The sequence below is a fragment of the Mycteria americana genome, chromosome 14 (assembly GCF_035582795.1).
Source record: "Mycteria americana isolate JAX WOST 10 ecotype Jacksonville Zoo and Gardens chromosome 14, USCA_MyAme_1.0, whole genome shotgun sequence".
NCBI classification, from domain to species: domain Eukaryota; kingdom Metazoa; phylum Chordata; class Aves; order Ciconiiformes; family Ciconiidae; genus Mycteria; species Mycteria americana.
In genome coordinates this window covers 17,409,163-17,431,954 of record NC_134378.1, presented here as the reverse complement: position 1 = coordinate 17,431,954, position 22,792 = coordinate 17,409,163, and the positions used below count along the sequence as shown (strand labels likewise).

General features: G+C 70.3%; 2 protein-coding genes across 4 annotated transcripts; one reads left to right on the top strand and one right to left on the bottom strand.

Annotated features, from left to right (window-relative positions):
• The first annotated feature begins 352 nt into the window (after positions 1-352).
• Positions 353-9,199, top strand: FAM110A (family with sequence similarity 110 member A). Of its 2 annotated transcripts, none has more exons than XM_075517331.1 (2): positions 353-710; positions 7,303-9,199. In XM_075517331.1, exon 2 carries the CDS (start codon positions 7,372-7,374, stop codon positions 8,386-8,388), a length of 1,017 nt encoding a protein of 338 aa, XP_075373446.1. In that variant the 5' UTR covers positions 353-710; positions 7,303-7,371; the 3' UTR covers positions 8,389-9,199. The 2 variants fall into 2 exon arrangements, with proteins under 2 accessions (XP_075373446.1, XP_075373447.1); XM_075517332.1 differs by lacking the exon at positions 353-710 and adding an exon at positions 4,484-4,693.
• A 3,470-nt stretch (positions 9,200-12,669) lies between these two features.
• ANGPT4 (angiopoietin 4) lies at positions 12,670-22,137 on the bottom strand. 2 transcript variants are annotated; one of them, XM_075517329.1, is made up of 9 exons: positions 21,660-22,137; positions 16,851-17,006; positions 16,490-16,611; positions 15,907-16,139; positions 15,397-15,512; positions 14,819-14,920; positions 14,549-14,715; positions 13,471-13,601; positions 12,670-13,375 (listed from the first exon to the last, which is right to left on the bottom strand). In XM_075517329.1, exons 1-9 carry the CDS (start codon positions 21,978-21,980, stop codon positions 13,215-13,217), a joined length of 1,509 nt encoding a protein of 502 aa, XP_075373444.1. In that variant the 5' UTR covers positions 21,981-22,137; the 3' UTR covers positions 12,670-13,214. The 2 variants fall into 2 exon arrangements, with proteins under 2 accessions (XP_075373444.1, XP_075373445.1); XM_075517330.1 differs by lacking the exon at positions 14,819-14,920.
• Between the last annotated feature and the right edge of the window lie 655 nt (positions 22,138-22,792).

The following is a 22,792-nucleotide window of genomic DNA, read 5'->3' as shown; positions in this document are numbered from 1 at the left end:
CGGTGGGTTCCCAGTTTTCTCCAGCGCAGCCCCCGTCCCCGGGTGGGTGCAGGGCCGGCCGTGGGGTCCCGCTCCCCTCTCCCCCCTCCCCGCCACCGAGCCCAGCTCCTCCCGTGCAGCCCGACCCTGGGCACCAGGTGGGGCCTTCCAGCTCCAAACTCTGTCCCGGTGGCCAAAGTCCAACTGTGCCACGTCTGGCTTCCAGCCACCTCCTGCCCTCTCCTTGCCAGCCTGGGGACAGCCCGGCCCCTGCCCTGCCCTGGGGGCCACCGCTGCCCTGCGTCCCCATGTACCGCCAGCGCCAGGGACAGCCCCATGCCTGCCGCCCGCTCGGCCACGGCGCGGGGTGCTCGCCGCAGCGGCACTGCTGGCCCGGTGCGCCCTGGCTTGGCTGGGTGCCGGCGATTATTCTTGGCGGTGTCCTGGACTTTGCACTTGTCCCCGGCTGAACGGCGTCCCACCTATTTCAGGCTGCTTTTTGCAGGTGTGAATGTCACCCAGTGCCAGTGCCTGTCCCCACCGAGGATCTCTGCAGGGTCACGGGCTGTGCTGGGGCCCTCGGGGACCCCCCCAGCATGGCGGCTACCCCACTTCGGGTGCACTCCGGGGCTGGGCACCTCGGACCCCTGCTCCGGTGAGATGGGACCAGGCGATCAGCCAAGCCGTGAGCCGGCGGATGAGCCGCTTCCGCTAGCCGGGAGGTGCCACAGGTGAGGAAACAGAGGCAAGATCACCCCCAGCAGCACAATCCCCCCCATCCCACCCCAGCACCCACCGCCCCAGGATACCTCAAGGCGGCTCTTCCCCCAGCACCCACCGGGTGTCGCTGGGAGAGCGGGCTGCAGCCCTGCAAAACCTGGGGCTGCCTTCTCCAGTGGCCTGCCTGCCTGCCCTGCCTGTGCCTGTCCCTCGGGGGGGGGGGGGCTGCAGCCGGCCCCTGCACCCTGCCCTGCTCCTGGCTCCATCCCTGTCCCAACCACGGGGTTGCAGTGGGGACAAGGGTGTCCCTGTGTCCCTGGGGCCGCAGGGACGGTGCTGGCCCAGCTGGGTGCCCGTGGGGGGGGGCACGGTTTGAGGTGCTGCCGTGGTTTAACCCCAGCTCAGCACCACCCCAGCCGCTCGGTCACCCCTGCCCGGGTGGAATGGGGGGGAGACTGGGAAGGGTAAAAGGGAGAAAACCGGTGGGTTGAGATAAAGACAGTTTGATAGGGAAAGCAAAAGCTGCGTGCGCAAGCGAAGCAAAATCAGGCGTTCCTTCGCTGCTGCCCGCGGCAGGCAGGCGTTCTGCCGTCCAGCACGCCTGACGCCGACTCGGGAAGGCAAATGCCATCGCTCCGAATGTCGCCCCTTCCTTCTCCTTCCCCGGCGTTTATTGCTGAGCACAACGTCGTACGGTTTGGGATCTCTTTTGGTCAGCGGGGTCCCATCTGTGCCCCCTCCCGGCTCGCTTGCTGGCGGGGCGGTGTGAGAAGCAGAAAAGGCCTTGACACTGTGCGAGCGCTGCTGAGCGATAACTAAAACATCCCTGGGTTATCAGCACTGTTTTCAGCACAAATCCAAACCAGTCCCATACCAGCTCCTGTGGAAAAAATTAACTCTATCCCAGCCAAAACCAGTACAGGGGGACCTGGGAGGGGGGGAGCAGGTCCAAGATGCTGGGAGAAACCAGGAGCGGGGGGGTCGGGCTGGACCCAGGGCGGCTGAGGTCCCCATGCGTCCATGGGAATGGGGACGGGGAGGGGACAGCGACTGTCCTATGTTTAATTTGGCAGCACACAGGAGCGGTGCAGCTGACAGTGAGACCCTTCCCAAGGGCGAACGGCTGCGGTGCAGGGGCAGGGGAGCCTGAGGGGGTGCTGGGTGCGGGACCCCCACTCCGCCGCTTCACGCTCCTCACCCAAATCCGCCCGACACGTGCTGCCTGCCCTGCCTGCGCGGCGTGAGACGGCTGTGCCTCCTCCACCCCCTTCCCGCGCTGCAGCTGAGCCCCTGGCCCCCCGGCCCCTCGCCCCTCCGCACCCCCGGCAGATGCGAGCGAAGGCCCCGGAGGCAGATGGCAACATTTGGTAGCCGAGCGGTCCCCGGCCGCGGGACTTTGCCGGGCTCCGGTGATCGGCTCGCTGGGAAGCCCCCTCCCCTCCTGACCAGGGCTGGGGACCCATCCCCAACCGCAGCCAGCGCAGGGCAGGGTGCGCAGCGGGGCTCCCCAGGGCGGGCACGCTGCCCGTGCCGCAGGGGTGCCCAAAGGGTGGGAGGGCACGGGGGGATCGGCAGCCCGGGAGAGCGGGGGTCTGTCCTGGAGCTCAGCCCCGGCAAGAGCCATCCCCTAATATCTGTCCTCAGCTGAGAGCCGTGGGGACGGTCTTCCTGGGCAGGGGAAGGCTGCTGCTCCATTGCTGGGGGACACCCTCACCCCAGGGACCACCGGCCGCCCCGGGCGACTGGGTATGACCCCCCAGACTTGGGTGTGGGGACCCGCTGGCAGGTCGCAGCCGCTGGCCCCCGGCAGCCCCCCGGCTCCATTTGCATCCCATTTCCATGTGAAAGGAGCAGGTCAAGTTGAAAGTTGAAAGGCTGGTGGGGGGCGGCTGGGAAGGGGCCACTGCCGGAGGTGAGACCCCGACAAAAGGGCCAGATCCCCAGGGCCCGGCGCTCGCCTGGCCACGGGCTGCGGCCCCGGCCCTGCTGGCAGCCGCCATCTGCGGGTCCGCGCCGCCGCGCACCGCCGCCACCGTGCAGACAAAGGCCTCGCGCCCGGCACGTCCCCATCTGTCACCTCCCAGGCTCCTGGCCCCGAGCTGCCGCCTGCGGAGCCGTGCAGGGAGAGCCCGGTGTGGGCAGCACCCTTCCCTCTGCCCACGGGCGATGCTGGGCCCAGCGAGAGCTTCCCCATCAAGTCCCCAGGACCCTTGGAAAGCTGCCCCTGCCCGGCAGAGCTGCTCTGCAGAGCCCACAGCTAGGGAAACTGAGGCAGGAGCGGGCAGCGGCTCACCCCAGGGCAGGGCACGTGGCGCAGGGGCGATTGCCCCACAGCAAAGCTGGGTGCAGCCTCAGCGCGGCAAGGGGCTGCAATTAAACGCCAGGAATTAGCACCTGCCCTGATGAGGGGGTTCGGGGGGATCCCGGCTCCGGGGGTGCCTCTGCCTGGGGCTGCCCGAGCCGCGCCGAGCCCCGGCCTCGCTGCTCCGTGGGCGCTGCCGGGCACCCGCAGCCGCCTCCACCCAGCATTTCCAGGGAGGATTTGGCCTCTGAGCACGTTTTTTGCTCGTTGGCGGCTGCATTTAGCTGCCGGGACATCCTCGAAGCGGCATGAGGCGGGGCCCAGCCCTTGAGCCTCCGTGGGAGGTGAGAGCAGAGCCAGCGCCAGCGCCCGCTTGCCCCTCCGTTTCCAAACACCATTCCTCCATCCCTGCCCTGTCCCCGTGTCCCCAGGGCAGTGGCAGAGGTGCCGAGCCGGGTGCTGGGGGAGCGCTCCCGTGGTGGGCTGCCCTCCCAAAACCCGTCCCGGGATGCTCTCAGGGAGGGCGAGGCTCTGGGGTGCTGCCTGGCTCCAACGCCCCGCTCCAAAAGCACCCCGCTCCAAAAGCACCCTGCTACCTAGACGTGCCCAGGCAGCTGCCTGCAGCCGGCTGCCTGCACCCGGCGCGGGCTCGGCAGCCGCAGGGGGAAGCAGCCTGGCCGGGCGGGTGCCTGCAGGCTCTGCCCTCACCTGCCGTGCCGGGCAGCGTTTTTCCAGCCGAGCTTGTTGTGCGGATCCGCCTTTGCCGTTGCTCAAGAGCAGGGCAGCCCTCCGGCACCCAGACGGCTGTTTTCCGTGTGCTTCGCTCGGCTCTTCTCCCTCCGCCGGCTCCTTGTCTTGCTTCCAAGAGCAGTTTGAAAAATGCACGGCTGTAATCGAGCTCCATGCTGCACGGGCCAAACGCTCGGCCCCTCCGTGCAGAGCCTTGCCACGGGAGATGCCCGTAGCTGGGAGGACGCTGGGCTGGGTTCAGGCCAGCAGGCCCCCGTGGCTGTGGGCTTGGTGACCCTGCTCTGCTCTGTCACCTCCCTTCGTGCTCTCCGGGTTATTTTGCTGCATTTTGGAGTTTATTGCGGAGGGTCGCTGCCCGGTGCACGGGGAAAGAAGGCGAGTTTTCCAAACCTGAGCAGGCCCTGCCGGCTGGCCGTGCCGGCGGCACGCAGGGAGCCGGGTGGCAGCTCCCTGCCCGCGGGAGGGCTGGGAATTTTCCCCTCTCCCTGAAGCCCTGGCAGGGCATCAGGACCCTCTGCCCGCAGCGGGCAAGGGGACGTGCAGAGGCGTTTTGGCTTTGGCGGTGTGAGCACCCCAGGCTGCGCATCCCCGCTGCCCGGCCGGCACCGCGGGCTGAACCGGCACCCACGTTGGGATGTCACCGGCTACTGTCACGCTGCGTGACGCAGCCTGGAGCGGAGGAATGCCCCGTGGTTTTAATCCCATGTGAGCGCTGAGCTGCCTCGGAGGGCGTCCTCACCCAGCACTGACTCAGCGGGAGCAGCCGTGGCACGGAGCCGCTCCAGCGCCTCGCCAGCCGCCGTCCCGCGGGGAGAAGGGGAGGACGCGTCTGGGGAGGAGGAGACGTGGGGACACCGGGATACCCCCAGGACGAGCGTGGGGAGAAGTAGCGTGGCGGCTGAGCTGTGCCAAGGAGGCTCCCACGTCGCAGGGCCAATCCAGGTAGGTGGCGGAGGTGGTGCCGGTCCCGTACCGGTCCCGTGCCGGTCCCGTGCCATCGGCGTGGGGCTGGGTCACCCGGTGAGGGGGAGGCACAACCGCACACCTCCCGGCACAGCTCTCTGGAGCTCTCCAGGCAGGAGATGATCCGGTGTGCCGAAGCGAGCCCGGCTGGGCTGTCCACACCGGGAGGGAGAGGAGCCAGGGCCGCGGCCAGGCATCGCCCGTCACGAGCGGGGCTGTCAGCCCTGGCACTCGGATCCCCGCACTCCGTCCGGGCTTGGGGCGTGCGATAACGTCTCTGTGTTTTTGGGGCTGTTCGAAGGACGGCTCGGCTCGGCTCGGCGCAGCCTGGCTCAGCGTGGCCGTGCCAGGGCAGGCGGCTCGGCACCGCAGGAATGCGGAGCAGCAGGTTGTGCCTGGCCGGGCTGTCCTTGGCAGCCGGGCAGGGGAGGGAGCCCACGCCAGCCACGGGTGGCTGTGCTGGGGGGCCCTGTGCCCCGACAGCCATCCCCTCCGTGGCTGGGCCCCGGGGCTGAGCCTCTGGCACCGGGCTGAGCTCCAGCACCCCATGTGGGGACGTGTCCCCGCTTCGTCTTGCCCGGGGGGGGGGGGGGGGGGCACATTTGCACCCCCGTGCTGAGCTGGGGAGCCCTCCCTGTGCCTGGCACAGGGTGCAAGGGCAGCGGGGCCGGCCGTCGGCTGGGTGCTGCTGCGGGGTGCAGGGGGGTCTGGGGTGCTGCTGCATGGGTGCTGAACTGGCAGCTGGCACCCCCCACCGCCCCGGCAAGCGCCCTGGTGCTGGGTGAGTTGGGCTGCGGGACCCGGCTCTGCCCGTGCATTTGTGCTTCCCGTGGGGGCCGTAAGCACGGCTCTGGCTGGGGGGGCCCTGCCTGTCCCTGTCCTTGCCCAGCGAGGCCGTTGGCACCCTGCACCGCTGGCTCTGTCCCCAGGTCTCCCCCGCGCTGTGCTCCCTGCAGTGGGGTGCAGAAAAGCCGCCCCCAGGGAGCAGGGCAGGAGGCTCTGTACCGGCACTGGGACCGTGCCCAGCTGTCCCCATGCCGGGCCAGCCCCCCGTGGACACTTTCCAAGTCAGAAGGCGGCGTGTCCCCCCGGGCAGGGGCTGGGGACAGGGACAGCCGGCCTCCCCGAGGCCGCTCGCCTGTCACCACGTCAGGCGCAGAGGATGTGGCCGGGGGGGGCTGCTGCACGGGGACCCCGTTGGGGTACAGATTCCAGGGGGCTGGGGCCGACGCGCTGGCTCGCACGGGCTTGCAGACGGCGCGGCCATCGCCGACGCTGGGACGGGCTCTGGGTTGCACCCAGGAAGTTGCGCGTGCAGGTGAGCGGCCGACGGTGACGGCAGCTTGCTCAGGGCCATCGCACGCTGGCCCCTGCCGTGCCCCCCGCTGCACCCGGTGAGTGCCGGGGCTCGCCGTTACCTCCCCGGGGCTCGCCCGTGCCCCGAGCCGGGGACCCCCAAGGGGGTTCTCAGAGCAGCTCGGGAAGGGGGACGGAGAGGGAGGGGGAGGCGCGGGCAGATCGGACCCCACGCGTCCCCCTGCGTGCCCGCCACTGCCCGAGCCCCTCTGTGCGTTGGGGCCCCTCTGGCTGTGCCCACCCCCAGGCAGGGGCGTCGGGGGCAGCCAGGCAGGGGGGTGCAGCGGGGTGCAGAGGGGTGCAGGGCTGGTTTGGGCCCCCCCCGCCCCGGTGTGGGCGGGCCGGTGCCTCCGCGCAACCGTTGGGGCGGGCGGCTGCGCTTGTTGGGCTTGGCGGGGGCCCAAGGACATGGGGTGCACAGGAGCCCAGCGCGGCTCCTGGCACACCTTGACCGGGGAAGCACGGGTGGAAATCCCCGCCGGTGCTTTCCAGGGGGCTCTAGGTGGGAGCGGGGAGCCCGGGAGCAGCCCCAGAGCCTGCAAGGGTGCTGAGAGCCGGGGGAGCAGCAGAGGGAGCGGAGCCCCGAACCCCCCAGCCTGGGGGGGGGTGGTGGGTGAGTGGGGCAGGGGATGCACCCCTGGGCACAGGGGATGCACCCCTTGGTGTGGGAATGCACTGCTGGGTGTGGGCGATGCACCCCTGGGCGTGGGGGATGCAACCCCCCCCCCGGGAGTGGGTGATGCACCCCCGGGTGCAGGCGATGCACCCCTGGATGCAGGCAATGCTGCCTGGGGAGTGGGCGATGCACCCCTGGGTGCAGGCGATGCTCCCCCGGGCATGGGCGATGCGGGCAGAACATCGGTGAGGGGCTGCCAGGCCACAGCCACCCCTCTCCGCCCCGGCCTCACTCCCTAGGGTGCCCCTCTCTGGGGACAGGGCACCCTCCCTGCCGGCCCCATTGGCCCGGGTGCAGTTTGAAGCAGGCTTGCTCTGCCGATTGGCCAGGGGACGGTTCGGGGAGGCCTCGGCAGCGGGCGGAGGCGTGGTCCCTGCCTTCAAATAGGAAGCCCGGCGCAGCCGGCGCAGACAGTGCGGCACCGCACAGCCCTGTGCAGCCTTTGTCTGCTGGCGGGGCCGGGGCGCGGGCAGGGGGTAGGCAGGCAGGCAGGCAGGCAGGCAGCGTCCGCCAGCCAGCCGCTGCCGCTGCCCCTCACTCCAGCCCCTCTTTGCAGCCGACAGCACGTGAGCCGCTCGCTGCCCGTGGCAGCCGCCCACCTCGCACCACGGTGCCGGCGCGGAGGATGCCCGTCGAGGCGCTGCAAGCCGGCGATGCCATGAAGGGGGTGACGGTGACAGCGCCCTTCACCTCGGCCATGCCCGTCCGCATCCTCCGCAAGGGCCCCGCGTATTTCCGCCGGCGCGCCGAGCCGGGTGCCGGGAAGCCCAGCGCCGTGGAGAGGCTGGAGGCCGACAAGGCCAAGTACGTGAAGAGCCAGCAGGTCGCCAGCACCAAGCAGGAGCCGGTGAAGCCGCCGCTGCTCAAGCAGCCCCTCTTCACCCCGGGGGTGCGCCGGGCTGCGCTCACCCCCAGCCGCAGGGCGCCCCCGGGGCCGCGCCGTGCCGAGGCTGGTGGCCCGAAGACCACCCTTGACCTGGAGATCCTCAACAACCTCATCAACCTCTGTGACAGCCCCTTCCCCAAGGCGGAGAGCCCGCTGGGCCGGGAGTGCAAGTGGAGGGCGGAGGCGCCGGCGGCGCTGGGCGGTGGGGCGGAGGGTGCTGGCAAGCCGCTGGAGAGCCCCGCCGCTGCCAAGCCCCCCGGCAGCGTGGCCGTGCGGAGGGTGGACGTCCGTCCCTGCGGGGCTCCGCGGGGCCAAGCGACGCCGGTGCCCGCGTCCCCTGTCCCGGGCGGGCTGCCTGCGGCCCCAGCACGGAGCTCGCCCGCCCGCCCCGAGAGCGCCCGCCGGCAGCCCCTGCTGCACCGCTCCAAGTCGGACCTGAGCGACCGGCTCTCGCGGGCCACCGCCGACCTGGAGCGCTTCTTCAACTACTGCGGCCTCGACCCCGAGGACGTGCAGGACATGGGCACCGAGCACTTCGCCCGTGCCAGCTCCGACATCGTGTCCCTCAAGTTTCACAGCGTGAGCACGGCCAGCTCGGAGGGCGGCTGCTCGCCACCCAGCGCTGCCACACCGGAGGGGCGGCCGGCCCAGCGCGTCCCCTACGGCATCTCCATCATCGAGCGCAACGCCCGCGTCATCAAGTGGCTGTACGGGCTGCGCCAGGCCAGGGAGCCCCAGCAGGTCTCCAACGTGTAGCGGTGCCGCGGTGGCGGCAGGCGCCGGGGACGGGCTGCTCGCGAGCAGGCGATGCCGGATGGGGAGGGAGCGCAGGCTGTGCCCCAGGTGGAGCAGGGACCTCTCGACGGTGACAGGACCCTCAAACTCAGCCCCCCCCTTGCTTCCCTGCCCCCTGTGCCACGGCGGCACTGGCAGAAGCCCCGGTGTGGTGGCCGGGCATCCTTCCCGCTGGCTCTGGCTCCGTCAGACCCCCGCGCCGGCACCGGCGAGCCGGGTCCCCACGAGCCCGCGGGAGGGCAGAGGACACACGTGTTGCCGGGTGCGTGCCGGTCCCCAACGCCGTCCCCTTGCCCACTGCCATGGCAGCCCGCGTGCGGTCGGTCTGCCTGCGCTGCCAGAACCTGCTGCCTGCCCTGCTCCTCGCCAGCACCCGTGGGTGGGAGGTACGGGGCCAGTTCCCCGCGGGGGGGGGACGGGACAGCCCCGGGGAAGGAGCTGCCCCTCTGCAGCCTCCACCGAGGGGGCCGTGCTGCCCGGGAAGGGGGGGCCGTGTCCTGGCAGCCCCCATCTTAATGCTGGAGGTCTGGGAGAAGCGGGGTGCTTTGCAGGGGGGGCAAACCCGTCCCCCCACTTCGAGCAGCCCAGGGCTGCATGAGCGTGAGTGTCTGCGAGCACTTGTGTCCCCTCCCGGGTGCCAGCGGGGACACAGCTCCGGGCACGCTGGGCCCTCTTATTTATGAAGACGACAGTTATGGTGGTCTCTTCCTCATTTCTAGTGTTTTTCCTGATGTTTGATCTGTACAAAAATTATAATAATAATAAGAACGCAGCCGGTTTTATTAAATCTCTGTGCTTTGGAGGCTGTGTGCGTTGCTGTCTCTCGAGGCGGTGGAGGTTGGGATGGGGCAGACACCCTCGGGGTGCTGCGGCGTGCCAGCGCGGGGCCCGGCGGGCACAGCAGGGGTGGTGGTCGGGTCCGGCAGGTCCCGGCAGAGCCCTGGCCCGTGGGACTCCCCTCTGTGCCGCAGCCAGCACCCTGCCGACCATGCAGCCCCCCCCCCCCCCGCCTCCTCGCCCCGCTCCGGCAAAGCACCACCGAGCTTGGCTGAGTCCTGGCTCCTCCGGGACTGCAAGATGGGGGCAGCGATAGCGGAGACCTCCCAGGCGGGCTGGGGAGGCGCGAGGATGAAAGTCGGCGCAGGGAGAGCTTTGAAGATGAAAAGCGCCCGTGCGGTATCCCCGGGCGGCACCGCGGCCCCCGGCACTGCGGGTGCTGCCTGCACCGGTGAGGTCCCACCGCTGGTGCATCCCACGTGGGCAGGTGGCTTCTGGGAAGGTGGCACCAACGCCATCAGCGCCCGCGCCCAGGGGACCCTACCTGCACGCCGGCCCTGCCGCTGTCTCCCTCCGGCTCCAGCTTGCGGTGATGGGGCCGCGGCTGCAAATGGCTCCACAGGTGCAGGGAGCCAGCCGGCCTGGCGCGGGCACTGCTTGGCAAATGCCACATGCACGGTGGCGGTGACGGGCAGGGGACAAGGTTTCATTTTTGAAGGGGCCAGAGCTGCCGCCACCCCGTCCCGCCCCAGCCAGCGCTTCCCCCCGGCTCAGCCCCGGCTCGGCAGCTGCTGGTCGGGGCGGCACCCCTTGACGGGGGCTTCCATCCAGCACTTGGGGTCCCCAAAAAAGCCCTCACGGGGACGAAGGATTTCCCACCCCAGCCCGGCTCCTGCACTGCGCGTGTCTGCCCGGGGTGCGGGATCCATCCGGCTGCCGCCGAGGGACAGGCAGGTCCGGCTGCCCGGGACGTGGCAGCGGGGACACGGTGGGCAGGACGTGGGGCTGGCGTCCGGCCCGTGAGTCAGGCTGACGAAGCGGGCCGGGGAGGAAGCGCACACCCAAGGGATCCTTAATGACGGCACGTGGGGTGCTGGGTGCCTCCCCAAAGAGCCGGAAACCAGAGGGTGACGGGGACCCCGGGCACCCGCTCGGGGACAGGCTTCGCCCTCAGGGAAAGCTCTGCGGGAACTGGATCCCTGCCGGCGGCTGGGACCGGCTGTGCCGCCGGATTCCTCAGCCCGGCACGTCCAGGGCTTGGTCTAAATTTGCTGCTATTGCCGAGGAGAGGGGGGAGCCCCCGCGGCCCCCGCCGGACAGGGGCCGAGCAGCCGGCGTGCCCCTCCAGGCTCTGCTGGCCCTCGGCTCGGTTCTGGCATCCCGCGCCCTGCGTGGCTGGGACCTGCCGTGGCTGCGCGGCCGTCCAAAGCCCTGTGTGCTCGCGCGTGCGCGCGTGATCGTCTGCACGCGTGTCCAAGTGTGCACGCGTGTCTGCGTGCGTGGCCTGTGTGCACGGACAGGAGGAGCCGTGTTCCCGAGGCAGGAGTCGTCATCTCAGCCTGCACCCGTGGGACTGCCCGCACGAAACCCCGGCGCAGCCGTGGCGGGGCGACGCGTGCCCCCCCGGGAATGCCCCCCCTTTGCACGTCCCTGCTGGGGACAGCGGGACGGCCCCCGCGCTCCCTATCACTTTCCCTGGCAGCTGCCTCTCGGCGGCTCCGGTTTCGTTGGGGAGCCACAGCTGAGCCCGTCTGTTATTCCTAGGGAGGAGGGACCACCGCCATCGCCGCTCTGTGCCGGCGTCTCCCATGGGTGCCCCGTGTGCAGGCAGGGGCTGCAGGCAGGCAGCCGGGAGAGGGAAAAAAACCAGCGACGCTCCAGTCCGGGGAGCCGGGCCCAGCACCCCGGGTCGGGGGCCGCCCCCCCATCTGGCACGCAGCCCCCGGCCCAGGTGCGGCCACACCGCGCCAGCCACCGGCAGAGCGCGGGGGGCCGGGGGGGGGCCGGGGCTGGCGGCTGTGCCGGGGCGGTTGCTGCCTGCGGTGCTGCTCGCTGGGAGCAGGGCGAGGCTCCCGCGTGGCCCCCCCCCTCCCCCCCCGTATTTTCCATTTTTAATTATTCCGCACAGCCCCACTGATGAGCATCTTCTGGAAGTGCCAACTACGTCACGTGCTTTAATCACTGTTAATGAGCGAATGCCTCCGGATGGTGCCGAGGGCAAGGCGTCGGGAACCTCCTCGCTGCCACGTGCGCAGCTGGTGCCGGTGCCAGCGCCCTGCCCGCGGGTCCCGCTGTCCCGACGGGGAGGGCAGCACGTCCCTGTGTCCCTCCTGTCCCCCCGGGGCACTGGCCCTGTCCCTCGGGAGCTGCGGCGGGGGGCCGGGGTTAGGTGGCAGCGAACCCCTGCCCGGGCCCGTTTTGGGGAGGTGGGCACTGGGGTGCCGGGGTGTCACGGAGGCAGCAGGTCCCTGGCAGCTGCCACCGCTGCTGCCGGTCCCCACGGCTTCCTGGCACCCAGTGGGAGAGGTGACCTGGGAACCCAGTGCAGCACCCCTGGCCCCAAGGGTGAGGGTGCTGGGGGGGGGGGGGGGGGAGCTGCCACCGGGCTGCAGGGGACCTCTAGTGGCAACGGGACCGAGGGTGACGGGGACAGGGACTGCAGGGGGACAGGGACACCTGCAGAAGGGTGACAGGGACGGGCTGTGACCGGGTGTCACCGAGCCCTGCCCTCCCACTCGTGCACTGAGCTGCCCGGGGCTCAGGGGTCCCCTGGGGATGCGCAGGGTCGGTCTGTCCCGCCCTGTCCCGCAGCCCTTCTGCCCACCCTTCCGTCCCAGTTGCTGAAGCGGGGGGACGGGTGCCTGTCCCAGGATGGTGGGGTGCAGGGACCCCCCCCCCCGCCTCGCTCCCGCCCTGCCGACTCTCGGAAAATAAATATCTCTTTAATACAAAAATAAAAGTGCCTCCAGCCCCAGCTGCGGCAGCTCGGGGGGGGCGGACGGGGGGCCCTGGTGCTGCCGGCCGGAGACCCGGCTGCTCCACGCCCCGCTCTTCCTGGGCTGCTCCCAAAAAACCCTCAGCACGGGTTTGCCGGCTCAATGCAACCGCGGGCAGGGGGCCTGGGGGTGCAGGGGGGTCTCGGCCCCTTGCCCCCCTCCTCCCCATGTGTCCGACTCCACCACGCACCCCCATTTCCCTCCCTCCTTCCCCTGCCTCAGCTCAGCCCCCCCCCCCCCCGAAAGCCGCTCCCAGGACCCTTCCCACCACCCCCCGTCCCCCAGCCCCATCTCAAACCGCAGCCCCCACCCCACCCGTGACCCCTCAGCCCCGTCCCCGGGCTCTGCCAGCCCCCTGCCAGCGCTGCCTCCCCCAGCACGGGGCCGTCGGCCATCCCAGCGTGGGGATGGTCCCCCCGGGGTCCTCGAGGACTCCCCCCACTCCTCCCACCCACCCCCAGGGGCTGGAAACACCCAGCCTGGTCCCGCAAGGAGCAGTGCCCGTGCTGCCGCGCGTGGGGACGGTGGCTTGGCGCACGCCGGAGGGGACAGCCCGCGTCCCCCTGCACGGCCGTGCCCGGGCAGGACGGGACGGAAGGACGGCCCCGGCCCCTCGCGCTCGCAGGGACCCCCATCCCCGCCAGCTACCCTAATGCGGCGGGGAAAGCGGGACCGCGGGGGCTTCGCAATGCCCTAAAACATACAGAAAAGGCAAAGCCCCTGCCGTGCCTCGGAGCCGGGCTGAGCGTGCAGGGGGTCCCGGGGGTGGGGGCCTTGGACCCCCCATCCCTGGGTGAAGGAGGTGGCACGGGGAGCTGGAGGCCCAGCCCCTCTCCGCAACACGCAGGATCTCAGAGGATGGGATAAAAAAGGGTAAAAAAAAAAGAATAACTGGGGGAAATGCTTCCCTGCAGCGCTGGGAGGGCTCGGTCTCCCCCAGCCATCCCTTCTCCCGGTCCCCTCCCTCCGTGCCAGGCTGGCACCGGTTGAGGTGCCACGCTGGCCGCCGGCGTGCTAGAAGCCGGCGGGTCGTATCAGCATGCGGGTGCCCTTCAGGGAGTAGCTGGGCCCCTGGAAGTGGTGCCAGCGGATGCCGTTGAGCTTGCGGATGTTGTGCCGGGCCGGGTAGTAGATGCCGTTGAGGTTAGAGAGGCCACAGGCGTCGAACCACCAGCCTGCGAGGAGGGAGCAGGGCGGGAGGGTGGCATCCCGGGTGGGCACCCGTGGGTGCCGTGTGACCGTGTGTCCTCCCCCCCCCCCGCTCGCTCACCTCCCGACAGCATCTGGGCGCACTTGCAGAGGCAGTTGTCGTTGTCGGCGTCGCGAGTGCTGAAGCGGGTGCCCTGCGGCGCCATGCCGCTCTGCTGCCCGGCCGTGCCGCTGTAGTCCTGCAGCGAGAGCCTGCCGCCCGGCCCGGCGCGGCGTGGCCGCGGCCACCATCAGTGCCGGCTGGCTGCTGCCGGGGGGGGGGGGGGGGGGGGGTCGCAAAGCCCCTCAGCCCCGCTCGGGACGGGTCCTAGGCCGTGGGATGCCGCGAGCTGAGCAAGGGCCGGCACGGGAGGATGCAGGCAGAGATCCTGCAGCTGCGGCTTGGCCTGAGTCTGCGGGCTTGGAGGGCCTGTCCTGGGGGTCCCCAGGGGTGGATGGGGGTCATGCTATGCTGGGGCAGAGGGGACCCCCCCGAGGCTCCCCTGGTCCTCTTTGCTGGAGGTCAGCTCGGTGCATGCATGGGATGCACGGTGCAGGCGATCTCCAGGGTCTGGTCCCATCTCCAGCCCAGCACCCACGCGCCCCGCTGCCTGCCAGCCCTCCTGCCCACGGCCAGGCTGATGGTCCTGGGAGCACACGCTGTCCTCGCAAGCCTGGCGCCAGGAGCACAGCATCCCTCCCCGGACACGGGTGTAGCAGCCTGGGGATGGCCGGCACCCCCAGGAACGCCCGGCGGCCGCAGCCGCGTCGCCCCCATTTGCCCAAGCGTCGAGCCGCGGTGCGAACGCCCCGGCTGCCTGCTGGCACCGCGCCCGGCTGGCTGGGATGGGAAATCCCTCTGCCTTGGTGGAATTTCATGCGTTAAAATCTACTTTGGGTTCTCGGGAGCCCGCGGGGAGAAGAAGGAGCGGGTGGCACAGCAATGTCCCCCGGCACGTGGGGAGGAGCTCTGCCGAGCCGTATTCCCACCGGGAAAACCCAGTGAAGCCCGGTGTGATCCTGCACCCCCCGGGGCCACGTGCCTCCCCGGGGCACCGCAGCCGGCCCTCGCCCGTGGCCGCCGCTGCCCGCGGGGCTCGGGGACAGCCGGGGACCCTCGGGAGGGCTGGGCGGCCACCCCCGCAGTGCCTCTCTCCTACCTGTAAAGCTGCCGCTCGCTCCCCAGCTGGAATTTTCCGTAGTGGGCATAGACCTGGCCGCCCTCCCAGTCCCGCAGCTCGATGCGCAGGGCGTAGGGTGCCTGGCTCGTCAGGAGGTGCACGGCCTCGTTACCCAGCCAGTACTCGCCCGCCGCGTCCCCGAAGCCCTGGGGGAGCGGCGGGGAGGGTGAGCGCGGGGTGGCTGGGGTGCCCCCAGGTGGGCGCAGGCCCCTCCAGGTGGGCGCACCCCCTCCCCAGGTGGGCGCAGACCTGCTTGTACTCCCTCCAGCTCCTCTGGAAGCTGAGGCTGCCGTTGGTGCGGAGCTGGATGACGGTCCAGCCCCCTCGGTCCGTCTCCATGTCGCAGTACGCCTGCAGCGGGGAGAGCCGGGATGGGCCCCGGAGTGGGGCGACGAGGGCTGGCTCGGGGTGGGCGGTGGGGTGCGTGTCCCCCCCCAGGCTGGGCAGCTCAGCGTGGGTGCTGCATGGGTGCTAGAGCTTGCCGAGGGGCTGGCGTGCATGTGCTGTGCCCGGTGCCTGGCTGGGGGGCGGGGGGTGTCTCCTCCCTCTGTGGCCGTGGGCAGGGGCTGGGGCACGGCGCTCATGGGTGGGCTGTGGGGGTGCCTTTAAAATCAATTTTATCCCCCTCCTGCCTTCGCCCCCTCCGCAGCCCCCACAGCCGGACAGGGTGGGGGGCATTGCCCCACCAGGAGGGGCTGGGATGTGCCCATCCCACAGGGACAGCCGCTGCGGTACGGGGCTGCTGTGCACCGGGTGGCACTGGGTGGCCCTGGGGTCAGCAGCATCCCGGGGTGCTGCGGTGGGACCCCTCTCCGGGCCGTGCTCACCTTTTTGGGCTCGCTGAGGTTGGCGATGTGGAGGGTGTAGACCCCGCTGGCATGGACGCCTGCCCGGCGCACCTCGGCACAGTCCTGGAAGCGCTGCTCCTGCCCAGGCAGCGGGGCTGCGGCAGAGGGGACGGTGAGACGGCAGAAACCCCGCTGCTGCCGCAGCCCCGCCTGGTTTTGTCGCTCTTCCCCGCTCCCTTTGGATGCTTTTGTGCCCACGGATTATTTTTTTTTCTTTCTTCTGCATCGTCTCCCTGGGGCTGGGCGAGGCGACGGCTGCGATGCTCTGGGGCTGCCGCCAGCCTAAGCCTGGGGATTTGCCGTGGCCGGGCAGAGTCAGGACACGGACCCTCCCCCGGGGGCTCGGAGCTGCTCCTCGGATGCAATCCAGGGCTCATTTTCGGGGCGAAGTCACCCACGCCCGAGCTGAGCACGGGGGCCCTGCACCGCCACGGGCAGGGGTGAGGAGCTCTCCCGCTGCCTGCGCCCTGCCCGCGCGCCCCGGCTCACCTCTGCCTTGGGAGACGAGGCGCACCAGGCTCTGCACCGACTCGAGGAGCTGGAGCTGCTGGCGTTGGAGCAGGCTGGTGTTGGCGCTGGCGGCCAGCAGCGACTTCTCCAGCTCCTCGATGGTGCCGCTCTGCCGGTTCACCAGGCGCTGCAGCTTCTCCTTCTCCGAGCGAGCCCCCGCCAGCTCTGCCTGGTGCTTCACCTCCATCTCCTGCACCCGCACCTCCAGGATGCTGAAAGGGGGAGGCAGCGGTGACGGGGGGGGCTGCACCTCTGCCAAACAGCCGGGCAGGGAGCAGGCGGCCGAGCGGACCCGTCCCCAGCACGTCTGCAGGGACCCAGAGCTGTCCCCGTTCCCTGCCGCACCCCCTGAGTTGCACCCTGCCTGGCACCTCTGGGACACGCTTAGCTCGGGGGGATCAAAGCCCAAGGTGCCGTGCCAGGGCTGTGCGATCCCCCCGCGAGCCAGCCGGCCCCTGGAGGGCTTCAAGCCCCCCCCCAAAGTGTAGCTGCACTCCTGGGGTGGGAGAGGCCAGCCTCCCCGCGGGGTCCGGGGGCTGTCCCGGGTCACCCCAGGCCCTACTTGTTCCTGTTCTGCAGCTTGTGGATCTCGTTGGTCTGCAGCAGCAGCTGCTTCTCCAGCTTGGTGGTGGACAGGGAGTTCTCCTGCAGCTGCATCTCGATGCGCGACGTCTGGTTCAGCACCTGCCCCGGGAGCGGAGGGGAGCGTCAGTGCGAGCAGCCAGCACCACGCCACGTCCTCGGTGTCACCGGGCTCACGCAACCCCGGCGCCTCTGCGCGCCGGTGCGTTAAACCGTGCATCACCTCGGGGAATCGCCCCACTTTTAGCAGCAGAGAAACACCTCGCCCACCACGGTCCCGGGGGTGGTGGGGACGTGGGGACATGGAAACACGCGTGCCGTGCGCCCCGGCCACCCCCTACCTGGGCCTCCACGTCGGTGAGCTTGCGGCTCTGCTCGGCACTCTGGTTGAGGAGGGTGCTGCCGATCTCCAGCATGGTGGCGGTCTGGTTCTGCACCGCCGTCTGCCGCAGCTGCGCCATCTCCGGCTTCATGCTCGTCTGGATGTAGCTCTCCAGCTGCGGAGGGGAGCGGGGACGTGGCGGGTCATTCGGGGAGCTTGCCGGGTCCTCCCTTGGCACCCTGGCTGAGCCTGGCAGCGCTCGGCACAGCCCCCAGGCACATCCCTGGGAGCGTTTCGGCATGGCACAACCCATCTCGGGGCCCTTTGAAGCTTATCGGGAGGACAGAGCCAGCTGCCCGCAGGCTGCGCTGCCGCGGGGGAGCTCCCTTGGGCGCCGGCGGCCAAGATTCCTGGGCTGCGGTGCCGGCCGGTTTCCTCTTGCCGGGACCTGGCACGGGCGTGTGTGCGCCCAGGTCTGCTGGCAAGCTGGGGCTGCTCTCCGGCTGGGGTGGCCTGTGCCGAGCAGCCGGGCAAGGGGCGGCCAGCATCGGCATCAGCATCGGCATCAGCTGCCGGCCCCCAGCCATCGGTTTCCCAGGCTTGGGGACACGGCCACCATCGGCCGGGGAAGGTGGGTGTCCGGCACCCGGTGCTGCCCCGCCACGGGGAAGCGCTCGGGGCTGGGAAGAAGCCGGCTGCGGACACAGCTGAGATGTTGCTTCCGCTTTCCCAGCCCGCGGGGGAGCTGCCTTTCCCAAAGGCTTTTCTATTTCTGGCGGCCCCACCATGAGGTTCCCGTTCGGCCCCTCCCCGGGGCGACGGCCTCGGCGGGGGCACGGTCCCTCGGCGGGGGCCGCAGGGAGCGGAAGGGGCCGTGCCGCCGCCCACGCTGGGAAAGCAACCCCATGCTGGGCAGCCCCCGAAAGCGAGAGGGGACAGGGGCTCCCCGGCTCCCTCCGCCCTACGGATCCCCCTGTCCCCACGCCGCACCGGGTCCCGCTCCGGTGCGGGCAGAGCCCCGCATCCCCGCGCATCTCACGGGGTCCTGGACCATGTGGGACCGGCCGGGGTGGGACGGTGCTCTCGCAGGCGGTGCGGCGGGCAGGCAGCGGTGCTGGGACGCTGAGCACGGGAGCGGGGCCGGCAGCGGGCCAGGGCGCAGGGCTCTGCTCTGCACTTGTTTGCGCATGATGAAATCTCGCCGGCAGCGGCAGGGCCCCGTTCCCTCCTTTCCAGACCCGGGCAGCGGCGAAACCATCACCCCACCGCGAGCACCCGTGAGGGGCGGGAGGGTGCCAGGGCCGGGCATCCCGGCCAGCATCGCTCGGGCCCCGCTTCCCCGGGGATTTTCCCTCGCGGGAACGTGTGCTCGCAGGGAGGAAGTGGGGAAAGGTCGGAGAGCTGCGTCTGGAAAACATTTCCCCGAGCTGAGTGATTGCTGGAGAGTTTCCCTTTAACCACGTCGTTAATCTTGTTGTTTCACAGGGCTCGGGGAGGCCTTTTCTCCCTCTCAATCTTGCCTTTTTTTTCTTTTTTTTTAAATAAACATATCTGCGAGCCCGAGGGCAGTACATACCCGTGGAAAAGGTCAGGCTGGCACGGGGAGGGCTGAGCGCAGCGGGGAAGGAGCCTCGGCCCCCGGCCCCAGCAGCTCCTGGGAGCAGCTGGGGATGGAGCGGGGCACGGGGTCCCCGGCCACGGGTGACAGGGGACCCAAGTGGGACAGGCTCCGTGCAGAGGGCAGGGAAACCGGGATCATCCCCGCTTCGCCCCACGGGTGCTGAGCTGAGCCGGGCTCGCCTGGGCTTGGAGGCATCCCACCAGCCTCGCTCCTCACCAAGAAGGGCAGAGCAGCCGGGGGGGGGCCACGGTGCTGTGGGTCACCCCAAAACGCTGCTTTGGGGCAGGAGGAACCCCTGCCACCCCGCTGTCCCGGTGCTGGGGACCTGTCGCCCACGGCCGGATGGTGCTGTGCCACCTTCTTGCGGCCGCATCCCTCCCCTGTCCCCGTCCCCATCCAGTCCCGGCATTTCTAAGCATCCCACAAGCACAAGCTGGGGGGGGCCCAGGGCCAGAGGTTGGGGGGAAGCCCCCTGCACCCGTGCCAGGGTGAGCAGCCCCAGCCCCTGTGCCGCGGGCGTCCCAGAGCTGCCACTGCCCCGCTGGGGACCCTGTCCCGCCCCGAGCTCCCCCCCCAGCCCCGGTGGCTCCATCAAATGTCTGTGTTTGAACTAAAATGAATTCCTCCTGAGACGGGAACGGCCGACGGCACGGAGCAGGAGCCACGCGTCCCCGTGCGCCGGGTCCTCGCCACGTCCCTGTCCCTCCCGGCCATGGGGGGGGGCTGCACGTGGGGAGGGTGGGCCAGCACCCCAGTGCTGCAGATGGGGTCCCTTGGGGAAGCTGGGTGCTGGGGGTACCCAAGGGGGCCTGGGGAGCCCTGCTGGGTGCTGGGGGTCCTGCTGGCAGGTCCCCCAGCCCCCAGCCCGGACCAGGGCAGAGCAGCCAGGGACGTAACGTTGTTTACAATCCGTCCCCGAACCCGATGTCTCCTTCGAGCCCCGGTTTGTTTGTTCAGGCCTGGAGTCCGACCAAAACAAGCCTCCCTGGGCAGCTCCGGTTAAATTAGGAAAGCCAAGGAACAACAGAAAAAAACAGGCTAAAAACTGCCTTTGCCGGAGGAGCTGTGCTGCGGGATGGATGGGATGGGATGGATGGGATGGGATGGGATGGGATGGGATGGATGGAATGGATGAGATGGGATGGGATGGGACGGGATGGATGAGATGGATGGGATGGCGTGGGATGGGATGGGATGGGATGGATGGGATGGATGGGATGGGATGGGATGGGATGGGATGGGATGGGATGGGATGGGATGGGAGGGGATGGGATGGGATGGATGGGATGAGATGGATGGGATGGGATGGGATGGGACGGGATGGGGATGGGATGGATGAGATGGATGGGATGGGATGGGGTGGGATGGGATGGGATGGGAGGGGATGGGATGGATGGGATGGGAAGGGATGGGATGGGATGGGATGGGATGGGATGGGATGGGATGAGATGGATGGGATGGGATGGGATGAGATGGATGGGATGGGATGGGGTGGGATGGGGTGCTGGCTCCCCAGTGCCCCACTGCCTCTTGCACCTTGGGGCTGCGGTGCGCGGCATCGTTGCCCACAGCTGCCCAGATGTGCAGCCCCACTTTGCCCGCAGCTGCCCGCCCCGAGGCAGGGCCATGTGCACCTGCGGTGGCACCCCTGGCCCCCGCCTCGCTCGGCCATGCCCAAAGGCTGCCCTCGCGCCGGGAGAAGCTCAGAGCCGGTCTGGGCACCCAGGGCACAGGGACCCCAGGGCAGGGACCCCAGGGTGCAGGCACCCCGGGGCTGTGCAAGCACGGCAGACCCAGCACGTTCCGCAGTGACGGAGATGCGCTGCCGCCGGCTGCGTGGTGGCTGGCTCTGCCGATCCCTCTGCGACACCCCGGGCTGGCTTTCAGTGGAGCCGTGGCTCAGCGTTTTCCCAGCTTTTGCAGGAATTTGCCATCTGGGATGGCTGAGGGGACAAGGGACAGCCCTGCACATCCCTGCACCTGCCTGCTCCTGCCCTGCCGTCCCCACGCGGCCAGCGGCCAGGAGAGGGTCCCCAAGCAGCGTGGCCGGTGCAGGCCACCCTCGGGACCCCCGGCTTGGTGTGTCTGACCCCGGCCCTGCGGGCTGCGGGGGCTCAGCACGCACCGTCCCGCAGCACCGCTAGCCCTGCTCAGCCGGAGGGAATCTTCCAGCAAACCGGGGTGCGGAGGCACACGGGTCCCTTTGCACCCCGGTGGGACACGGCGAGGACGTGGTGCTGGCGGTGCCGCTTGGCTCGAGGGCTGGTGACGGCCGGGGACGAGCTGTTCGCCCTCTTGTCAGCGCGGGCACCCAGGGTCCCGGTGCCGCTGCCTTGCCGGGGCGCGGGGTTTACAGCCCCCCGCCCGGGACGAGCCGGCCGGGAGCTGTTCCTGGGTCTGAGGCAGGCGGCTGCGCTCGGGGGCTCCAGCAGTGCCCGCGAGCCCTCGGGAAGGAAACGCCGCTTCCTGCCGTGGGTGGTGGGGACGGGGCGAGCCAGGGTGGGGGGCACCCCCGTGGGCACGCGGCCCCTGTGGTGTGGCACCCCGCTACCCCCCACCCTGCACCCACCCACCCGCGGGGGCTGCCTGGGAGCCACGGGTCCCACTCAAAGTCTCACCAAGCGCCAGGAGCTTTGGCAAAGCCCGTAAGTGGGAAAACGATGAAGCCGGAGAGGTTTCGGTAGCCCCTGCCCTTGCATCCCTCGCTCTGCCGCCTGCCCAAACCCTTCCCGAGAGCTTTCCAACAGGGCCGCATCCAGACCCAGAAGAGGGAGCGCTGAGCCCCGAGGGATTCCCGGCACAGCCAGCCCAGCGGGGACCACAAGAAGCCACGGCAGGGATGGCAGGTGGATGCAGCCGCAGCGGCAAGCGCCGGCGATCTGCAGCACCCGCGAGCCGCAGCGCTCGCAAGCTGCAGCACCCGCAGCACCCGTCCCTTCCGAGGAGCCAGTGCCTGGCGCGAACAGGCCAGGATCAGGCCCAGGTTGCAAACCTGCGGGGCAGACGCCGACTTGGCCGCGGTGCCGCCGCTTGGGTGGGCACAAACCGCACCCCCCCCCCACGTCCCCAGCTCTGCCTCCGGCAGCCTGAAGCAGGCAGGGAGCTGGAGCAGGCAGCCGGCACGGCGACGTCGCACGCTCGGGTGCTGCAGGCAGACCGGCGCCCACGCCACCCTGCCGCCCGTCCCCCCGCCGCCCCGCACCCTACCTTCAGCAGCCACTGGGTGCTGTTCTCCAGGATCCTCTCCAGGTGCCGCAGGCGCTGGGCGGCCCCGTGGCCGGCGTGCGTGGTGCTGGCCGGCGAGTCCCGCTGCAGCAGCGCGTTGGCGGGGCCGGGGGCGGTGGGGGCGGGCGGGCAGGGCGGCAGCTCGGCCTCGGGCAGCACGAAGGTGTAGCTGCAGTGGCCGTGCTGCACCCGGTGGTAACGCCGGCGGCTGCCCCCCTCCAGCGCCCGGCGCTGGGCTCCGGCCGCGCACAGTGCCGTCGTGGCGCAGGTCAGGGCCACCAGGCCGAGGCTGAGCACCCGCATGGTGCGGGGGTCCCCGCGGCGCTGGGGGCGGGGGGCAAGAGCGGGGGTGCCGCGGCCGGGGATGCGCTGGCACTTCCCGGGTGGCCGCGACGCCGCTCTTTGCCGGGACGGGTCAGCGGGTGCTCGCCGCCAAGTCGAAACGCTGCGATTTCGGCATTTCCTCCCTCTGAGCCGGCTCCGGCCGCCCCGGCCTTTTATCGCCAGGCGGCCGCAGCCCTCGCAGGGGAAGGGGGGGGGGGGGAGAAAAGAAAAACAAAGGAAAAAATCTGTTTAAAAACAATACTTCTATCTTTTTTCTCTCCTCCTAGCCCACTGTGGGGAGATCAAGTTTCACACGTGATCTATAAATGTCTCGCACACACACACACACACACGCTCGCACACGCAGCCCCCGTCCCTCCCCTGCCTGCACGCACCCACCGGCCCCCCCCGGCCGTTCTCTGCGCAGCTCGTTGCACCTCCCGGGGCGGGCAGCGCTGCCAGCCAGCGGGTCTGAGCTGCTCGCACCGGCACCGAGCCCTCCCGCCCTCCGTCCCCGGCACCCAGCAAGTCCCCCCCGATCAGCCCCCGCCGTCCCCGGGACACCCCCATCCCGGGGAGCGGAGCTCCCTCCCCACATCCCGGCTATTTATAACGCCGGCGGGAGCCAGGCCTGGATTTGGCCGCTCCGGCCGCAGGACGAGCCCGTGGGGACCAGGACGGGGGCCGTGTCCCAGGCGGAGCTTGGCAGGACCCGGCCGGACCCCGCGCAGGGCTCGGGGTGCCCACATCCTGGGTGGGGGGTCCACCAGGGGCTGGCACGGCTGTGCGTG

Bases quoted from the DNA above. Each gene is read 5' to 3' on its own strand.
- FAM110A (XM_075517331.1), top strand. From the start codon at position 7,372: ATGCCCGTCGAGGCGCTGCAAGCCGGCGATGCCATGAAGGGGGTGACG.
- ANGPT4 (XM_075517329.1), bottom strand. From the start codon at position 21,980: ATGCGGGTGCTCAGCCTCGGCCTGGTGGCCCTGACCTGCGCCACGACG. The intron at 14,716-14,818 runs GTCTGCGCCCAC...CCGCTCCCCCAG, and splicing joins GCTGGAGGGAGTACAAGCAG to GGCTTCGGGGACGCGGCGGG. The intron at 13,602-14,548 runs GTAGGAGAGAGG...GCCGGGCGGCAG, and splicing joins AGCGAGCGGCAGCTTTACAG to GCTCTCGCTGCAGGACTACA.